This window comes from Poecilia latipinna, unplaced genomic scaffold (assembly GCF_001443285.1).
Source record: "Poecilia latipinna isolate Pla-1442-1.1 unplaced genomic scaffold, P_latipinna-1.0 Scaffold1540, whole genome shotgun sequence".
Classification (NCBI taxonomy): Eukaryota; Metazoa; Chordata; class Actinopteri; order Cyprinodontiformes; family Poeciliidae; genus Poecilia; species Poecilia latipinna.
Window position 1 is genome coordinate 135381 of NW_015114156.1, and position 20157 is coordinate 155537.

Consider the following 20157-nt stretch of genomic DNA (forward strand, 5'->3'; position numbering starts at 1 on the left):
ACGATAATAGCAATATAAACAAGGACGTTGCAGTTTAATCAATGTGCTTAGTTTGCACATAAAATATGTAAACATATCAAGACATAATAAATAGCTTGTAAGGATCCATATGAATTTTCTAGTGGGGCTTTATAGAGCAATTAAGAACAGTCAGTAAGTTAAGGAATAAGCAGCCTATTAAGAATCTGGATAGAGTCGCAGATTGGTTTACTGAAGGCTCTCGCCAAGTCCTCCAAGAGAATACAATAAGAATAACAAAAAGTTTATTATTGCCATTTGTTTTTTGTTTTTTTTACACTGAAAATGTAAGCACAAATATAAAAAAAGACATGAAATCCTGCTTTCAGACTGCAAATGTGTGCTTTTTTTTTAATTGTGGTATCCTTCAGGGGACAGTTGGGACATACACAGTTAAATTTTATACTTTAGTGACAATATGCATCACGTTCAAAATTTTGAAACTGGGACTTTCAGTTTCAGTTGGATTTGAAGAATATTTAAGAGTAAACTGAAAAGAATCCCTTGAATAAAGCAAAAATAATTTTGTGTTTGAGAGATTGAAAACACATGCAAAGATTCCAATAAATGAGACTAATGTTTGAAATCAATACAAAAAACCCCTGTTTCCTTAGGCCATTAATAGATGGAAGACCTCTGAAAGCACATATTAAGTATAATCTTAGTCAAGGATCAAGAATCACTAGAGTACTAAGTAAACCCAAGCAGATGTTAGATTTTACACGGTGTTATATTCTATGCTGCACATTGGTGTCACCTTTATAAGTTATTGAACTGAGGTTTTGGAAAAAAAAATATACATGTACAAGTTGATTAAGAGTTAAGCTGTGGTTTTGGGGGTAGGGATTGAAACCATTATTGCTAGGTTGTGGTTTTTACATTAACGTTTGGCCTTTATTTGGGATAATTAAAGATGAGGCCAGTGCATTTCTGGATGCATTATTTAATGAGCTTCCCTGTGGGGAGATGTCTGTTTATATGGTTTTAAGGTTTTGGCAAACAACTAAGAGTTTTTTTTTTTTGTTTTTGTTTTTTCTTTATCAATTAGCCATGGAGCCAATGTTGGGCTTTGCACAAGACCATCGTATTACATAGTGCTCAAAAACAAAATAAAATATTCATCCGGTCTCACGCATCTCACAGAAGGGTGGAGAACATGCAAATTAGTTTCACGTTGCTTGGGAGTTTCAAAAAGGAGGTCTGAGTTGTGTACAAAGACCTTTAAGCTTCTAAAATTCTGGCTGGTGTCACGTAAAGCATCAGAAGGTTGTTGGGATTTTCTTTTTCTTTTGTATATTTTTAAGTTAAAATAAAAACAGCCTCATATTCACAGTCTCTTAGATTATTATTATTGCATACTTTCAACATTTTCTTCTCTCTTTCATGTTTTATTTTTTCCAGCCATAGTCTGTCATGAATTAGTATGTGCGGATCCCAATACATACACACTTCTCCCTCCTGCAGGTTATTATTTATTGTTTGTTTTGTTGTTGTTTTTTTTGCCTTTCCCTCTTTTTTCCGACTTCTCTCTTCTTGTGTTTACATGCTCTGCAGGATGTTATTTATCTCTTCACAACTGGTTTCTGTAATCTTTCCCCACCAGCAGAACGTTTTTGCACCTAAACCTCGGTTATGTTTACACTTTATTTTTTGTTTTTTGTGAACTTCCAGTTCCTGGCTGAACAAAAAGCAATAGAAATTGTCTTTCTGATGTGTCCAAATAACCACTCCACCAAATTAAGTAACTTCTTAACATGTTTGTTTCTTACAAAAAGAAACAAGTTGTACATTAAAAAAATGTATTAGACTGCTCTCATCTCATTTCTCCTTACCACAAAATATGTTTTTAAAGAGCTGCCTTGATTTGTTGGGGGGGTTTTGTACATCCATTCTTAACTACTTCACATTTTGCTGTTTTTTTGTTTTGTTTGTTTAGAATATTCTACGTTTCTCATGACTCACAAGATTTGAAGATCTTCAGCTACATTGCCAGAGATGGTCAGAGCAATGTTTTCCGCTGTAATGTGTTCAAGTCCAAGAAGAAGGTGAGACACACCCTTCCATAAGTTTGCCAAAAACATGAGTTTAACAAGTTTACAATTTTCAGTTGTTGTTGATGAAAATATAGATTAAATTTGCTAAATCAATGAGGTTTTATCAATACAAATAGAAATCCGTATGATGTATATCAAATTAGATGTTACTAAATCTTTCTAAATGGAGTCTGCACAATGTTTTTTAACTGGGCAATGTTGAGGCGGTTATCAAACCACTGATATACCTACTTTTCAACTGTTGCAAAATACTAGAATGAGCACTCAGGCTATTTTCTTAAATTATCTGGATTGGATCTTGGATAAGGCAGTCCAGATTTTTTCTGATCTAAAATTGTCCAGATGTAGCCAAAAAAAAAAAAAAAAAAAAAAAACTGTGAAAATAGCCGTCACCACGCTGCTCAGTATGAAGCAACTATCAGCAATGATTTGTGCCGAAAATGCCTATAATTTGGCTTCAATCTAGCACTGTTATTATGGTAATTAAGAAAGTTAAAAAAAAATAAAGTAAAATAAAAAATTGCTCTTAAAAAACAACCATACAAGGGTGTAGCCTGTAGTCAATGGTCAATAAAATCATCCAATTGCCCAACCTTATTATCAGATTTATTTAATTAGTCTAAAGTAAAACATATAGATTAGATAACATACTGTAATCACTGGCTATCCTTAGTTGATATTTTTCTGTTTTGTGAAAGAATTTAGTTTTCTTTTTTCAGTCATGTCTTTCATTTCAAGCTTTTTTGCTGTATGCCGGAAATAATTAGATAGTAGAGTGTTATTTTCAGTATTTTCTTGGTGTGTAAGTGCAATAGAGTTGAAAGCAATTCCTCAGTCTCTGTCAAGTTGTGACATCCTATACAAAGACATACTTAGTTGAAGCAGCTGTAATTTCTGTTTTCGATGTGAAGCTGTCATTGCTCAGGTCTGAGAAAAATATTTTTGAGTCCTTGGGGTTAAATTACAGCAAAAAAAAAAAAAAGAAAGAAATACTGCTAAGAACAAACAACACATAGTTAGACAATGCTCTCCCAGTTTTCCACTTCTGCAGCCAATTTCGAAGGACTTGTCAGTTAAATCCAGGGGTTAGCTGGGTGAAGCACACACTGCCTCATTATCTCTTCCATACAGACTGACATTGACCCATAAGCATCCGGGCACAGACACACACATACACACACCTACACACACGCGCGCGCATGCATGCAGTTTCACAGTCTGAGCAGAAAAATGGAAAGTGTCACATACCAAATGTCTGCTGGGTAGCCAGGATTTTGAAGCCATATGTTAAAGAAACTGTCAGTGTGAATTTGTGTCAAAGATTACAGACAAATTAACTTTGAACGGTGAAGATTTACAGCAAATTTATTTATTTTCGTTTGTTTGAAAATTGTTGATTGTATTAACAATACTATGTGTGATGCACTGACTACACATCCAGGGTGTGTCCCACATCTCACATTGACCACAATATATGGCCACCAGCCCGCCATTGACCCTGACTACAGACGATGGATTGATAAATTGGTTGTGGTGAAAAATGTAGGGGATGCACATCTGGATACTGTTTTCTAAAGCGTCTTTTTGGATACCAGAACGACATCTCCCAAGTGCAGACTGGACTGTTGTAAATCATTGCTTCTAGGAATCTCTAGAAAGAGTCTTCAGTAGGTCCAAAACCTTACAGCTATCTTAGTGAAATTGCAAAAAAATTGCACCGGCTTCCCATCTCCTTCAGGATTGATTTCAAAATCTCTCTCCTCACTCATGAATGCCCATATGGAAATGTCCCTCTGTAACTCAAAGAACTTCTCAACCCACAAACCACAACCCTCTCACTCCGCTCCACTCACCCCAAATTTCTTCAAGTGTTGAGATCCCAACTGAGCTCAACATGAGTTTTCTGTGCCGCTGTTGCTCATCTGTCTAATGCCACAGCTTTTAGAAAGAACCAAAAATCTGTATTTTTAGTAAAGCATTTCAATCTTTTATAGAATGTTTCTATTTTAACTTCTTTTAATCTTTTTTTTTTTTTTTACAATTCTGTCCATAAGCCTTAGGAGATATTGATTTTGTATAGAGCTGTACAAATAATATTATTATTTGATGCAGCCGTGCAGTAGCTTCTCTCTCATCATCTCTGGTGTGTATTGTGAATCTTGTTCCTGGTGGGCCTGTTCTTGGGAGACTTCATTCTGTTACTGGTGCCTATGTGCACCAAATAATACTTTTCCAGACGTGTACCTTTTAATTGATCACCTTGGTCTGTCACTTTTTTTTTTTTTTTTGCAAATATCTGACATCGTAATATATATAATATTTTTTTCTGACTTTTCAGTATCAAAAATATGCCACAATTAATATCATGAATCTATGCATTTTGTTGTGTAAAATTGCATTGTTTTACTTGCTAATTCATAACTTTTTGACATCAGAGAATATGCATTTTTTAAATTTATTTTTAGTGTGTTAAATTCATCTCAAAATTCTGCATATTTTGGTAGAAATGTATTCCTCCATGCTTTTATCTGCAGTGGCCCTAATAATCTGTTGTAGGGTTCTGTTAAAGTACAGATTTATGTAATTATTTTTAAGAAGTTTGATAAAATCTGAGTTAAGTGAAATTAGCAACAGTTTTTGCACTGGTCCAATTTATTTCAGCACCACAGAATTGACTTATAATAGCTGTACATAAATTCATGCATTTACTCTCATTCCAGTAACAGTCAACGTTGCATGAGTGTGTTCTGAGTGGATAATTGTCGATTACAGTTACGAAGCAGTTAAGTAGAAGATTTAGAAAAATGTATTTCCTTCTGCCAGATAGAAGGGTATCTGATTTAAATCACAATAGCACTTTTACTGGGCCTGTGTGAAATTCTTCCTCTCCTTCTCCCCAATGCTCTCTCATTCACCCCCCATCGCTTCTCATTAACACTTTAATAGAATCTAATGAATGGGCTGGCCTCTATTATTCAGAATTGAAGTGCTAGTTATAGAGCAGTAAAGTATTCATCCAAATACTCAATTCTTCCATTGCTGAAAGGTCACTGCCTGCGTGCGGTTGTGCACTGTAGTGCTTTTTCTCCTGCAGAGGGAGTTTGAGCTCAGAACAGAGTCAGAGGTGGAGTTCCAAACAAGGGGTCATGGCAGAGTTTCTCAGTCTGGGTGATGGGACTTTGTACCGGCGGTTTATGAAAGTGAACTTTTCAGGATAGTATTTGATATTTTATAAGGTTAAGATTGTCTGTGATCCCTGTTGGCATTCTGGCATTTATGGCAATTCTGAACTTCACATTTCAGAAATGAAAGGATCAGGTCAGTTCTAGATTTGAATTTCCAAAGACCTCCCCACTACCCATGCATTCCTGAAGATTAGTTTCCCTGTCTCAGATAGTTTTTATTATTATTATTATTATTATTATTATTATTATTATTTTATATGTATTCATATTTTTAAAATGTCCTGTTCAGCAGTATGGTACTGAAAAAGTAAGCATTACAACTTTAGCAATGTTGCTTCACTTGATATAAAACTTTGTGAGAAATTGTCTTGAGTTTATATAAAATGTACTGGAGAAAAGAAAGGTGGGGATAAAGTTTAAAGGGAAAGAGGGAGACAAGAGAAGAACAAAAGAAGCATAGAGAGAACACGCAACATCATGCCTAGCTTTGACCATAGCTACAGTGATTAAAATATCCAAATTCAGCTTATGCAACAAGTATTTTGATAAGCAGCTGCCTTCTGTTTACCAGAGCATAAGTAGGGAACCTGCTGCTAAAATCACAAGATTGCATTTATTTACCCAATTTGCTAAAAAGACACTTGCAATTGTACGTTATATAGGACTTAGGGTGATATTTTATGAGGAAAAAAAATGGAGATTACACAAAAAGATAATTGAAATATATTGATATTATAGAAAAGCAAATTTGTTTGCAAACTTAATAGGATAAAAAAAATTATTAACATAAAGAATCAATAAAAAAGCAGCACAAAGACAGAGAGTTGGTTATTGACAAAGTCTCTGAACTCCCCATATCCCAACCCAATTGAGCATCAATGCATTGTCCTTGAATAAGCCTGCTCCATACAGACTCTTCCTAGCAACCCTGAGGGCAAAAGAGGATCATCTCCTTTTGTTATCGAGCCAAGGCACCCTTGGAGCTTCTGTTTTTTTGCCCCTGCAGGACGAAGCTGCCAAGGCAGGACAAGATAAATCTGCACTGCAGTCTAAGCATTTTCTTAGTGAATTAGGAGTTGAAAGTCTCTTCACTGCTTACCTGAAAATCCTAGAGGTCACTCATGTTTGAGTATTTAATATTTTTTCAGGGATTTAAGAGACTTACCAGCTGATAAGTCGAGGAAACTCTGCACATCTGTTTCTAGAGACCAAATATGGATGAAGAATGAATGAGTGCCAAATTAACCAATGCAAGCTAAAAAAACAAAACAAAACAAAAACAGGTTAAAAACAACCTTCATTATTCTTACACCAATATTGTCATCAGAAATGAGAACAGGTGTGAAACCAATCATCTTGTCAAATGCAAACTCAAATAATTGTTACTTTTTAGGGTAAAAACAACTTTGAAACTGTGTTTTCACAAAGCAGTTTAATCATAAATCAGCCAAGAGCAACCTCAATTTGAGCTGCCTCTGGTTTATCACAAATCATGATTCTATCAATCAATCAATCAATCAAATTTTATTTGTATAGCACATTTCAGCAGCAGGGCATTTCAAGGTGCTTTACATAATTAAAGAAAAAAAATAAGAACAGCATGTGACGTTGAATAAACGGTAAGAAAGAGAAAGAGGTTTTGAAAAAAAAAGATAAAAACATACATCAATACATCTAGTCATCAATATCTCTCTAAAATCAGGCCAGCAAAGCAGAACAAACAGAGGCACATTGTGGAGCACAGCTTGTTTGAATAAGTGTGTTGCACATAAAACAGATCACAGAAAACTCCCAAATGCAGACACACTAGTGACATGTGACACATTTTCTTTGGGTTCAGCTCCAGAGTTTTGTTTTGGTGCAACTCGGTTCTATTCAGAGAACTTGTATATGGAATGAAAAAATCTTTGTCAAAGTCCTATAGTTCCAGCAAAAATGTTTCTATATTTTCACTAAAATCCCAATATATTGCAACCCGAAGATTTCTTGGCGGGCAATTAAAAAAAAAATAGTCCTGTAACATTAACCCCATCTCTCCTGAAACTCTCAAAGGACAAGAGTGTATAAACTATGGATGGATCAAGTTATTGATCCCCAAAATTCCAAACCAGCAAACCACTCCACTGAAATGATGCTGCCCACCTCCATTTTAAACATTCCCATCATTATACCAGACAGAAAGACCAGAGCTTTCGCTGAAAGACTGTTGACTTTGTGCTTTCCTTTCAGTTGCAAATTAGAATATAATGTATTTTACTCCTGAAACTTTTGCACCTGTCCTCTTATTGAACAAGAGGGAAGAGTCCAGGTTATTTTTAAAACTGCATGACCTTAGTGGTAGCCTTACACTAATGTTTAATTGATTTTATTGGAATTCTGTGAGACAATAGGTTATCTAGTTTCTGGCTGTGAAAAAAACATAGTTAAAAATTAAACTGTCCTGACAACATTGTATGAGTCAGATAACTTTTGGAAAAAATACATTTTCTCTGCCTCTCCCCTGTGGTTGTACTGTCATCTGCAGAAATGCACCATTCGGTCACAATCAGAGGCAGGGGGAGGATCTTAGCGCTGTTGATCATGCTCATGTACGGCACTGAAACATGAAGTTTCAGTAGCAGGCATTTTCTCTGCTCAAAGTTTAAGAAATTGTTACCCAGCTCATCTTCTCCCTCCACTTCTTCCAGGACTTACTTGCTGTTTTCCAAAGTCTTCATAATCTTGTTTGTTCATAGATATTCTCTAAGAAACCTCTGACTCCTTCACATAACAGTTGAATTTATTCTATAATTAGGTGACTTTTTATGGTAATTGTTTCCCCAAGATTTTATGTAATCATATCGGTGTAAAGAGCACTGAACACAAATACACACCACACATTTAAAATGTTTAATAGTTAAGAGTTTCAAAAAATATACTCTCATACCATAATGTAGACAAGAGATCTGAAACAACATGAAACAACAATAAAATATGCTGCAATTTGTCGACACAATAAGGCAAAATGAGAAAAAGCTCAAGGAATTTGCATGTCTTTGTCACATTCTTTTCACAGTGTATCACTCTATTAAAGACACTCTCAGTCTATGGTGCACATGTAGTTCAAACTTGATGGTCCCCATTCCTATTGAACCTCACATGGTGTCGTTTTGCAGCAAATTCTATGCCATGCAAATTCAGTCCAACTTTTCTTCCATGATATTCACCAAATGATTTCTGGACATACCCGCAGACCCTTATCTTTGCATTTTCTTGGAAAGTTCATGACAGAGTTGCATGATGAAAAGAAACCTCTGTGGGTATTTTCCACAGATGTTTCCACATAGCAGAGCCAAAACCATGTCACCACTGGCAGGAATGGTTACAAACCGAATGAAAGTATGATGAGACATCTCAGAACTGAAGCGACCACAAAGCATGAGGAAAGCTCGGGGTGGTACATTTTGGAGCTGTGGTGAGAGATGCTTCTGTAGTTGGATATAAAAAGTTAATGGTTTTAGGACTGTTGGAGGATGTTCCTTGTTGTATGTGGTATACAAGTTTAGTTTAACCAAAGCAGTTTGAACAACAGCCCTCTGGCTGACCTCTCCTAATCCAAAGCAAATAAAGGCTTTCAATGAGATCTGGAACACTGCCATAGCAGGGTCTCTGTAAAATACAGGCTAAGCCCCCCAGTTATCACATTGCATCAAACTAGGCCAAAAAAAAACAAAAAAAAAAACTGACAAACCAGAAAGTGAGTAGGTTTTTTTTTTCCAGATATAATCACAGTACAGGGTCTTATTCTGATACAGCCCAGTTAAGATGATAGAATTTAGTGGCCTCTCAGCACTCTTTATTGATTAACAATTTCTCAGTTAAATTATCCTTCTTTTTTATCCCCTCTCTCTCTCAGGCTAATTTGTTGTTACCTTTCATAACTGCAGTCTTTTTTCTGTAAGGACTGAATTTAAGTTTTTGCAACTTAGCTCTTTTGAGCTCCCACTGGATTAAAAATATAACAAGAGTTGTAATATTGAGAGAGGCTGGGAAGTAAGCCAGTAAATATATCAATATGTTGCCACATTTATTTGTCAGCGTGACTCCATACAACAATCACCTTAAGACTTTCCTTCTGCTCAAGTTGATCTATATTTTAATATCTATCCTTAACCTTTCTGAAGATAAATTAAAGACCTTGACCCTTATTTTGCCGTCTAATTTTTTATTTTAAATTGAAATCTTAATGTATATTCTGTATTTGATCAAGGTTATTATTACAAAACAGTGAATGAATTAGTGTTTAATTGTTAACTGATTAGATCCTTAATACAATTATTTTTAAAAAGTGTAATTCCACATTGGATAGAGAAGGTGAATGAATCAGCTCATCATTGGTGCAGAAAAATATGGCAATGTCTTTAATCAGAGGTGAATCCCTTTCCCCCTCTCCCTTTGTTTTCCCTGCCTTTGTCCTGGATTGCATTGTGTTCCCTTTTGTCCCTTTCTCTTTGTTTTTTCCAAGACTAAACCTTGGTGGGTTTTTCAGGATAAATAATGCAACACACCTCTGATGAGGCCCTGTCCTATAGTTTGAGAGAATTCATCGCTGTGAGAATCGAGCTTGCTGCCAGCTTGATGTATAGAGTAAAGGGAGATAAAATAACAGAGATAGAGGGAAGGTACATTTATTCAGTCTCGCTGACAGAGGAAAAGTAATAGGCAGAGAGAAAAAGACATAGTGACAGATGTCCGGCATAAAAACTATTACACATCTTTTCAGCGGAGCAAAGAGACTTTGCATGTGAGTGACAAATCACTTAGTGGTTCTGTCAGCTGCCAAAACTAGACACCACTGAGAAAACCAGCCCAGGGAAGAAATGTTTAGAAAGGGGACAACTGTCTTCATCAAAAATTAACTGACTGTAAAAGATGAGTGATTCGTGAGCCAGTGTCCTTTCAACATTGACAACACTGGAAACATTCTAGCAAGGTTTCATTGGACACGTCGGGGGTAATTCAAGGTTTTGGTATATTGGTATATTAATTACACTATGTAGTGTTTTAATAGGCCAGCAAGATGTGAAAAAAGTATTAATAATACTGTCAGCTCAGGATTTGGATTTATACCTTTGGCAGAGCAGCCTAAGCAGTTTGTAGATGTTATAATAAAGTTTTGTCACAGCAATGCAGAGCTGCATTGTCTAACAAATGTTCTGAGCTGTTGATCCTTTGCCCCATGATAAAGGGACCCATTAAAATATATTTAACCAGAGGTGGGAAGTAAAACTTTTATCACTGACTGCAATCTCTTTTTTCTGATTCCACTGTGTGCTGTCAACATAGCGCAGTAATTTAGGGACAAATGCAAAGGTCAAATCTACTCTTTCTTCCAGAGACACAGATACGCGTGTGCATACTTTTATCACAATTAAGCTTCACCGCTTTAATTCATCATTCCCTTTTCCCAAAGGAGCACATAAACCATCTGGAGCTTGCACAATGCTTCTGGCACAGCTAGAGTGTTGTAAAGGATAATGCTTTGGTTTCAAAGGTTTGCACTCTAGTTTTAGCATCTCCATCCTCAGAAAATATTTAAAATCAGTTCTAGATATAGATCTGGGTGTTGAAATATATATGTATTATCTGGTGGTGCCCACACTCCAAAAATATAATTCAAATCATATGTACTTTTAGTCTTATCATATATGAATATAGTAAGTCTTTTCCAAGCTTATTTTCTCTCTAAAACAGTCCTCAGTTCTTCATGCTGTCAGTGTGTGCGGTATCACTTACAGTTAATGTGTACATTTAAAAAATGAATTTCAAAAAATCAATCAGAAATATGTTTTGGAAAAAAAAATATTTTCAGAGCTGATTAATCTCTGATCATCTTGGTCTAAACACCTTCTGGACAAATGGATGTTCTGTAATTCTACCTAAACTTGCCTATATTTTGCAAGAGAGGACATGGAGATCAAGTGCTATGACTTTATGCTGAATGTATCCTCGGCCTGAAGCTGCATCCCAAAACCTTGATGTTGGAAAAGCCAGCTTAAATTTCCACATCTGATACAGAGCCTGGGGTTGCACAGCCACGTGTGTCCTTTACACTGTATGGGGCAACATTTAAGCTTGCTTTAAAGTTAGCAGCAAACTTATGTATTTTCCTATACATTTTGCTTGACTTTTAGTTTGTGTTGAATCTGAGGATAAATGGAGTTTGTTGTCTGGGCTCAGTGCCTAAAAATAAAATAATTTCCTTTTCTTTACCGCTGTACAAGAACAAACAAGTAAAGGGAGAAACCTGATAGCAAATGGATATCATCACTTTTCTTTTTTTTTTTTTTTTACATGTCATGTGAATTTAAAGCAGGGCATCAGCTAGAAAAGTGAGACATAAGCAAACACAGCCAAATCAGTGCATCTGTGGGTAAAGAAACAACTCCATCAAAACGCACTGTGACATTTTAGAGATTAAAATGTAAACGCAAACAATCTCTCTGTGTGGAATATCATAAAGTGATATTATCTGACCTAATGATACAGAATCCACAACGCATTCCTGAACACAAGGTGATCCAGGAGGAATCAAGTGTCTGATCCTGATGGAAATGAGGCTCACTCTGCTCACTGTGTCGAGACTTGTGAAATTAAGATATTCTGCAACATAAATAGAGAAATATATCTTTCTGTATATTAAATGTTACTTTGATATTAATGAACGTTTTTTAACACTTTTGATTTTGCACACATAAACCTATGCCACTGGCTTAGGGATGGTTTAGACAAAGATCTTAGGTTGCCTTAATTGGCTTTGTCCCCATCCTGTTTAGCCCGTCACACAGAGCAGGTAGTTCTTTTTGGAGACAATACCGAATCACAGTGCTTTGTACTGCTGGAACAATATGACCTGTAGCTAAAAATCGCTTGAAAACCTGACATTTTGAAAAACCTTTTAGGAGATATGGAACCAGAAATTGGCCAAGATGAATGACAAATGTTTGGCTGCTTCTCTTCATTCTTTTTTCATGGCTGGACTGTGCAATGAAAGTATGTTCTTTACGCCGCTTCAAAAGTTTAAGTATTTATAAGAAGGACCATGTGAGTAACTGGCTGTATTTAAAGGCATGGTCTCATGCAGTTGATCAGCAAAAAAAAACAAAAAAAAAACTGTAGTCTCCATTTAAAGAATTTCTGCAACACTAGTATGGAACCAAATATATGCAAATGCAGACAGCATATAAATGAATAATCTGCTTCTTTGACTAACAGCCTTTATCATTAAGAGTGTTGATCAAACCACAGTTTTTAGATCCATCGGTGCTACCAGAAAAGCAATAAACGTCTCTCTGTTTATTGCTCAGTTTGAGTTCCTACATGCATTGAAGCACAGTCTTTAAAATTAAGCAGGTTTGTTTTTTCTGTTGTGAAAGTCCCAACTTATTTTCTTTTTGTTTTTTCTTCTTTCTCATTCCCCAACCAGAGTCAGGCCATGCGCATCGTCCGGACAGTTGGCCAGGCGTTTGAGGTTTGTCATAAACTGAGTCTACAGCATACACAGCAAAATGCAGATGGAAAGGCGGACTGCAACGGTGAAAAAAATGGTGGCGATTCCTCTGGTACAAACACACAACACACACATTCAAAGGTCAATTTGCATCACTTGCACAGCTACTCATTGTGTTTTTTAATGCTGCTTTGACTTTTTTATTACCTGCTTCAAGGTATAAAGAAGCGGTGATTCTGCCTGTTCAGTTGTTTCTCATAAAAAATAAAGGAGGTACAAAAGAGCTACAGAGTTCAGGGTTAGTGCTGCTTTAATCAAAGTTGTTGAAAGGCGTACATGCAATTGCAGAAGCACCTTGAAGTAAAGTCATGGTAAGAATGAGAGACATCTCATGTTTCTCAAGTCTGTCATACAAAGACTAGTATGTTGTCATTTTCTCCAAACCTAGTAAACATTTGTTATAAAAATTAAAGCCTGACATTTTAGACTGTAACATGAGTAAATTACATCTAATCTAGTGTTAACAGCATTCTAAGACAGAAATGGTAAATGTCATTGTTGCACCTTAACCTTGAGGAGGAAACAAGCTGGCTGAGGTCATCAGCTCATTTGGGATATGAGCCGGTCAGAAGCTCTGGCACCAGCTAGTCTATTTATCCGTACCATTCATCACTTCCGATAAGAACTTCTGACCCTGAGCACCCTGCCTCGGTATAAAGTGGCTCTGTTTCTATCATGTCTTTTCCTCTTCATCAAAGGTCTGACAGTGCAAGAGATGCTGCCCTAAAAACATAGACATTTTCAGGAGGAAGGGAGTTTCTTCTCTCATTGTAGTATAAAAACTCAGGCTAACCTTTCTTTTTCGTGGGTGACTGGTATTAATTGTTCCTCACAGGAGCACAAGTTAAACTGACTTACAGTTTGCAAAAAATACTACAGTATATAGCATGAAACTATCAAGATTCTATGGCTATAGTTTGTATATAGACAGTGTGTAACACTGTGTGACACGGCCACAGCGTAAGCAGAGAACTTTTCAGTCAGACCACTTGACTCATAAAAAACAATCAAAATCGAACGCTCATTATCACATTTTTCTACTTTCGTTTTTTGCACAAAATCAGTCAAAGGTTTGCTGTCCCATTTTTCATTTCTGTTTAAACAGCAAAAAACGGAAAAGCAAGTGCTTTTTTTGTTTGTTTCAAACGGAAAAACGAACTGCCTGAATATACATGGACCCATTTGCTTGCAACAGTATACAGTTAATTCTCTGCACAATTCAGATTTTTTTTCTAAACTCCACACCAACTTTTTCATTTATTCCCAGAGTAAAAGTAACTCATCTAAAATCAGTCTTACTTTTATGCTGCAGTTGCATCAAATAATCCAAGATTCAAAGGTGAAGTGTATTTCTCAGAGTAATATTTCAGAGGGTCTGCTTTTTGAATTAGCTTTCTGAAGATGTTGAAACAAGCCTACCTGCTCTAGTCAGTGATCAGAGGCAGCTCAGTCTGGATAAACAGAGATTGGTTTTGACGGAAGAGTCAAACTAACAGCTTGTCTGAGGGGGGAGCAGTTCAATAATGTATGTATGCCTCTTTAAAACAATTCAAATTTCAAAATCTTTCACAGTTTCCAATGCAGTTTCCTAAGTCTACGCCACAAAAACTTTTTTCAGTAGACATTTACTTACATAGAAGTCTGTGTGTATTTACCCTAGAGACCATGTTAGTCTGCTCTACCTCGACGTCTAATGATTCCAAAGACCCACACTTCCCCTCTTCCTTTTTAAGGCTCTAGTTCTAGTCGGTGTTCTTGTCTGGTCTTGGCTTGCAAAACCAATGTTCAGAACACTTTGAGTATATTAACCAGGAGTTATTGTACTCTCTCAGCAGTTCTTTGTAATGTGACTATTACACAAACTGATACTGTAATGATGATGAGGAGGATAACGATGATGACATATCTATGATATGTTATGGAGCCACTATATGATTGTATTGTGTTTGATTAAACTGATTGTTAATAAATTTAGACTAAATTTGTATAGCAAAAATGGATTGGATGCACTTATGTTGTAAAGTTGATGAGATGAAATTAGTTGTGGATTTGTGCTGGAAAAGTAAAGTGAATTTAGTTACTTAAATTATCATGACTAATTTTAGCACTTTGCTATTTGCTTAGAGGCAGGAACCAGCAACTCATCATTTTCCAGTGTATTCTTCATCTCCACAGCTAAGCAGGTTTGCCATTCTGGCCTGCCTCTGGTGGTCATGTGACATATTTTTAAATCTGAAAAGAAGTTGTCTTTTGTTTGGCCAGATATGTCTCAGTGCTTTACTAGCTTCTTGATTTCTTCAGAACACCAACTCATTTGTTTGACTAATGATTGTGTACCCCCATGTTGCTATCAGCCCAGAGAAAACAATGTGCATTATAATCTGGATCTATATGCTTTGATGCTGACATAGAAGTATCTAATCGTGACATACAGAGGAGGGTAACACTGGGGTCAATGTTACAAATTATTTTACTGTACAATAATACTGATGGGCTGAGTTCTCCTTATCTGCTGCTGACTTCCTGGACATGACGGGCTTTCCCTGGAGCCCTGCGGCATGCGGCTCTGAATGAGTTCTGAGAGAACGGACATGGAGATTTAGCAGAAGAAAAAGTCCACAAACTCTTTAACCGCAGCCGTTCCAGTTATTATAGAGCAGAGTCCCAATGTGTTATCTTCAGAACCCCAAACCCGCCGGAGGGAAGCTCATATTTCACATGCTGATGAGCCCAGAGATCACCCACTGGTTTTGATTGTACATCCACACAGATGTAAGAGGACCCCACATGCATACAGAGAGAGTCCTTTTACATATGCTCTCTCTCACACTGGCGGACTGGGTGCGTGAAATAGCACAAGAGCCGTCGTGCACAGCTAGTGAGCTTATCTGGAGAACTAATTATCTCAGCAATAAAAGGAGAGGGGATAGAAAAGTGGAAGATGGCGGATTAGAGAATTTAAAAAAAGGGGAGCGAGCAGAAGAGGAAGACGAAATGCATTTTGCAAGGAACTGGGCCTGGGTAAAAAGAGAAGAAATGTAAAAGTTGATTAAAGAGAAGAGGGGATGGAAAACTGGGTTGAGCAGCAGGGAGCGGTGGAGAAAGTAGATTAAATTTCATTGTCAGAGGAAGCATTCGAGAACAATAGCACAGACAGAATCCCGGCTAACAATACAGTCTTATTTAACTTTTCAAAGAAAAGAACACAAAATTGGAAATGCTAAACATTGCCATCAGTATTAATGAAAATTGATATCCTATTTTTTGTAATACTTGACATTGTAATTTTTGCTTTGAGAATAAGACATTTAATTAAAGTCTTAAAACTCAATTATGAGAATGAAGAAAGACAATATATTAGCTCTACGACAAGAATGTGATATTACACCCCACTTAAGTAGTTCTAAGCCAAAAGTCATTTTGTAGTGTTAACTTTTTTCTTTATTACTGTACACTCCATTCTTTTTTCTTTTATTTCTTTTCACTAAGGCAGTCCCATTTCTTAATTTGTGCTGAAACTGGATTCAATTCTTGACTGGTTGTTTAAAAGAACAAGTTTGGTTTTCTCCAACTGGAGGGCCAGCTTAGTGGCATGTCCTTACAGCACTATAAATAATATGAATGTGTGACTTCCCATCTACTCCTAATTATTTAATCCTAAAATAAATTGTTCTTAAATCCTGTAGAGAATCAAGGTGTTTATACGCTTGTGTCATGTTAAAGTCCCAACTACGCTGTGGAAAGAGTACTACACTCCACTAGATGCATATTTAAAATATATATTTGCATTTATGTAAATTACCTTTCCTTTCGCACATTACCATCTTCAGCTTTCAATTGAGTTGGGATAGAAAAGGTCACAGGACAATGTGGGGCAGTTGTGGGGAAAGTGCACAAAATTGCCTACATTATTGTTCAATTCCATGCAATTCATTCACAGATAACAAATGTTGCTTGTAACAACTGTAAAAGACAAACAAATCAAATTCATATACATAAATATATAGTGTCAGTTCAATACAGTAATATGGACAGATTCTAAGTCAAATACATATATTCCGATTTGGTCATAGTTATTAGACAAAGGAGTCAAATTTAGTTCATTGGTTGAAGTTTTGACTTTGCAGCAATTCCTCCTCCTGAGCATTTATGCAGGGCCAGTGGAGAGTCAAATAACAATTCTGTATTACTTTATGAAGTATCAACACTCATATCTGTATTAACTTTTCGTCAGCGAGCTTTGAATAAATAACTATTTCTCCAAATAACACCTAAAATAAGTTCTTCTGTCAATGTAATGAATGTGTTGGTGGACTAGAGGCAAAATTGAGCCGGAAAATTCAGACAACAGCAGGCAATCATGTCAGCAACAGATAGCACAGAGACAGGCAGCAGAGCGCAACACTGATAGCAGGGTTGATGAAAAAAGAGAGGGGGTCGGGGTGGGATAATGGAGAAAGAGAAGAGCGTAGCTGGGAGCAGGTTATCAAGAATGAAATGATTTTGAGGGAAGTCTGTAGCTGCTTGTCAAATTGTTGGAAATTAGGTTTAAGTAGAGGGGGAGGACTGAAGTGGTCATTTTAAAAAGGAAGTAGAGGATCAGTGGGAAAGGAGGAGGGTGAAAATAGTGGATGGTTATTGGAGCTGGAGGAAAAGACATAAATGTGGATCGGAGAGCTAAACACAAACTCCACTACATGATCAAGTTTAAGCTATTTAAAAAATAACTTGCACTGTATTTGCCTGGATTATTGAAAAGAAGGAAACTAAACAAATCAGAAATTTTCTGAAAACAGTGTTGCTGCTGATAAAGCCGCTTCTCACTCCAAATCACCCACTTTTTTTTGCTTTGATGAAACTATGTGAGAGTTTAAAAAAAATAATAAAAAAAATGTCAGTGTGCCATGACCGAGCCACCTAGAAAGATGTTAGCTGAAGTTAGGGTCAGGAACATCAAGCTGGGTTGACATCTATACTCTTGGGATGATCTCCATTATTGAAATTAAAATATTTTTTTTAGAAATCATTTATTTCAGTACATTTTGATATTTTATTTGTTACTAGAGTTAAATCATTAGTTTTCACACTACAAAATTAATGTCATGTTCATTGAGGTTGTTTGTGGTTTATTGACTCATGCACAATATTTCCTCTTCAACCATTGATTGTTAGTGTTGCTAACATTTATTTTAGAAGCATGCATGTTTTGAAGTAATGGACCTAAAGCTCAGTTTGAGAGACAACTGCAAATCAAACAGCAAATAGACTAACAAATACATCATAGGTTTATGAAATTATTGTTTTTTTATGGTTTTGTAAGATGGAACTTTGAAAGCACAAGGTGCTAATTTTAATTTTGGGGACGTCACACTGAACTTAACAAATTCTCCAATGTATTGTTTGAAAGAGGACTATTGTATCATTGTGGTAAAGCTGCCTAAAACAGAATAACTTTTACAGTACAAAGTACAATCCAGCTTCAGTCTTTGCAACCAGTCAAGGATCAAAAAATATGAGTAGTATTCTCAGTTGTGGAAACAAATGAAAGGAGACATAAAGAATCTGGATTGTTGTCATTTAAAACATTGCTTATGGAGATTTACATTGATGTGGTGGGATGAGTGTACGCAGCAGTTTCTAAGATACTCCAATTCTGGAAAACTTTTGTTAGACTCTTCACTTTCAGTATGTGTTTGTTCCAGTATCAATGATGTTTCTTACTAGCATTTATGTGTGTGTACCCATGTGTGCGTGTGTTTACATGCTCATGCCTCCATGTGTGTGTGTAGGCGTGCGTGCTTATCCACCTGTATGTGTGTGTACTTTCCTCGGCCCAGCTCGCGAGCTAACAGGTGCAGAGAAGGCTCCAGCGAGTGTCGCGGAGGAAACGGATATTGATGCCGAAGACGTGGTCCAGGTGCCGACGGCCGAGGACCTGAACCTCAACAGAGGAGTGACAGATCTCGATGCCACTGCCAAGACACCTGACTTAACCCAGTCAGAAAATAAGGTAAATCACACCTGCAGATGTTCAATTGGGGATAATGTGCCTCAGGGCAGATGCAGTTGCCACAAAATCACACAGTGTGTTTACATAGGGAGTCAGTTTTTTGATAAAAAGAAACTTAAAGTTGTAAAAGTTGTTTAAAAAAAAAGAGATAATTTTCTCTAAATTTATTATACAGATATTTTATGCATGTCCAGATTACAAGTAGATGTTGTTAAAGTTTTTTTCAAATGCCACACATGATACTGAAAATGGCATAGTTTCAGAAGTTGAAACCTTGACAAAAAACAGTATTTTTTGCCAAGGTTTCAGCCTTTTATCTGCTGTTATGATATAAGGTTGAGGAAATTGAAAGAAGACTTATTCTTGTGGGCAAAAAGCTCAAGCTCCGCCTCCTCTGGCCATGAAGGTCTGGATTTTTGGCAGATGGACTCTGGCACATTTTCTAAGGGAACAACTGAACTCTGTTCCTTAAACTAACAAATTAATTTTCCTTCAATTGTGTCACAATCTAAACAGAAATAAACACGCTTTTCAAAAGCATAAGGCTTTTCGCAAGGAAATGGTGTTACCAAAAAAATGCAAAATTATTTACTGAATGCTAAGTTATTTGCTTATCATACTAGGATCTAAGGAGAACTGGTTTTACAATTGATATATCAGATTAGATACATTTTACAAAAGCCCTAAGCACAACCATATTTTTAGGCAATGCCCGAAAGCCAAGAAAATATCCACCACAAATAAACTCAGCAAGTTCTGCAATAAAAACTGTTTAAAAAGTCCAGCCAGAAATCTGTTAATGTCTACACAAAGTATTGGCTTGAGAGACAACATGCTATGGGATGTTTAACCAAATATTAGTGCGGGTGTATGTCACAGCTGCAGGCATCCGTTTTAATGAGGCTTTCCAGCCTTGCATCACCAAATGCAATGCAATGCAAAGCTTAGGATGCAGTGGCGCAAAGCATCACTGCACTTGAGGGCATTGAAGGCATGTTTTCTAGAGTGATGAATCATGTCTCACTGCCTGACAATTCTTGATTTAGCTGTTGGCAGGATAACAGGATTTCATGACAGCATTTTGTCAAGTTAAAAGTTTGGTGTAGAGGGGATGCAGCTCAGGAATCTGGCTAAGTCCTGCAATTGCAGAAAGAGCAAACTTGTAAATGTGCTGTTCTTAACTCCATGGAAACAGTCAGGGGATGGACACTCCTTGTTACATTATAAACGCACATAAAGATACAAATGACTGATTTTTGGTGTAGAAAAACCTTACTTACCTGGACAGAGTCCTGAATTCAGCTTGATAGAACATGTTTGGAATAAATTAGAATGGAAAAT

The 20157-nt window shown here is 36.5% G+C and overlaps 1 protein-coding gene across 1 annotated transcript; it reads left to right on the top strand.

The window, feature by feature from the left end:
* Positions 1–1928: 1928 nt before the first annotated feature.
* LOC106963492 (carboxyl-terminal PDZ ligand of neuronal nitric oxide synthase protein-like) lies at positions 1929–18816 on the top strand (the record flags this gene model as incomplete). The annotated part of the gene is made up of 3 exons (XM_015058422.1): positions 1929–2063; positions 12723–12858; positions 18644–18816. Coding segments are annotated over exons 2-3 (300 nt in total), but the record flags the coding sequence as incomplete, so codon positions are not given.
* Between the last annotated feature and the right edge of the window lie 1341 nt (positions 18817–20157).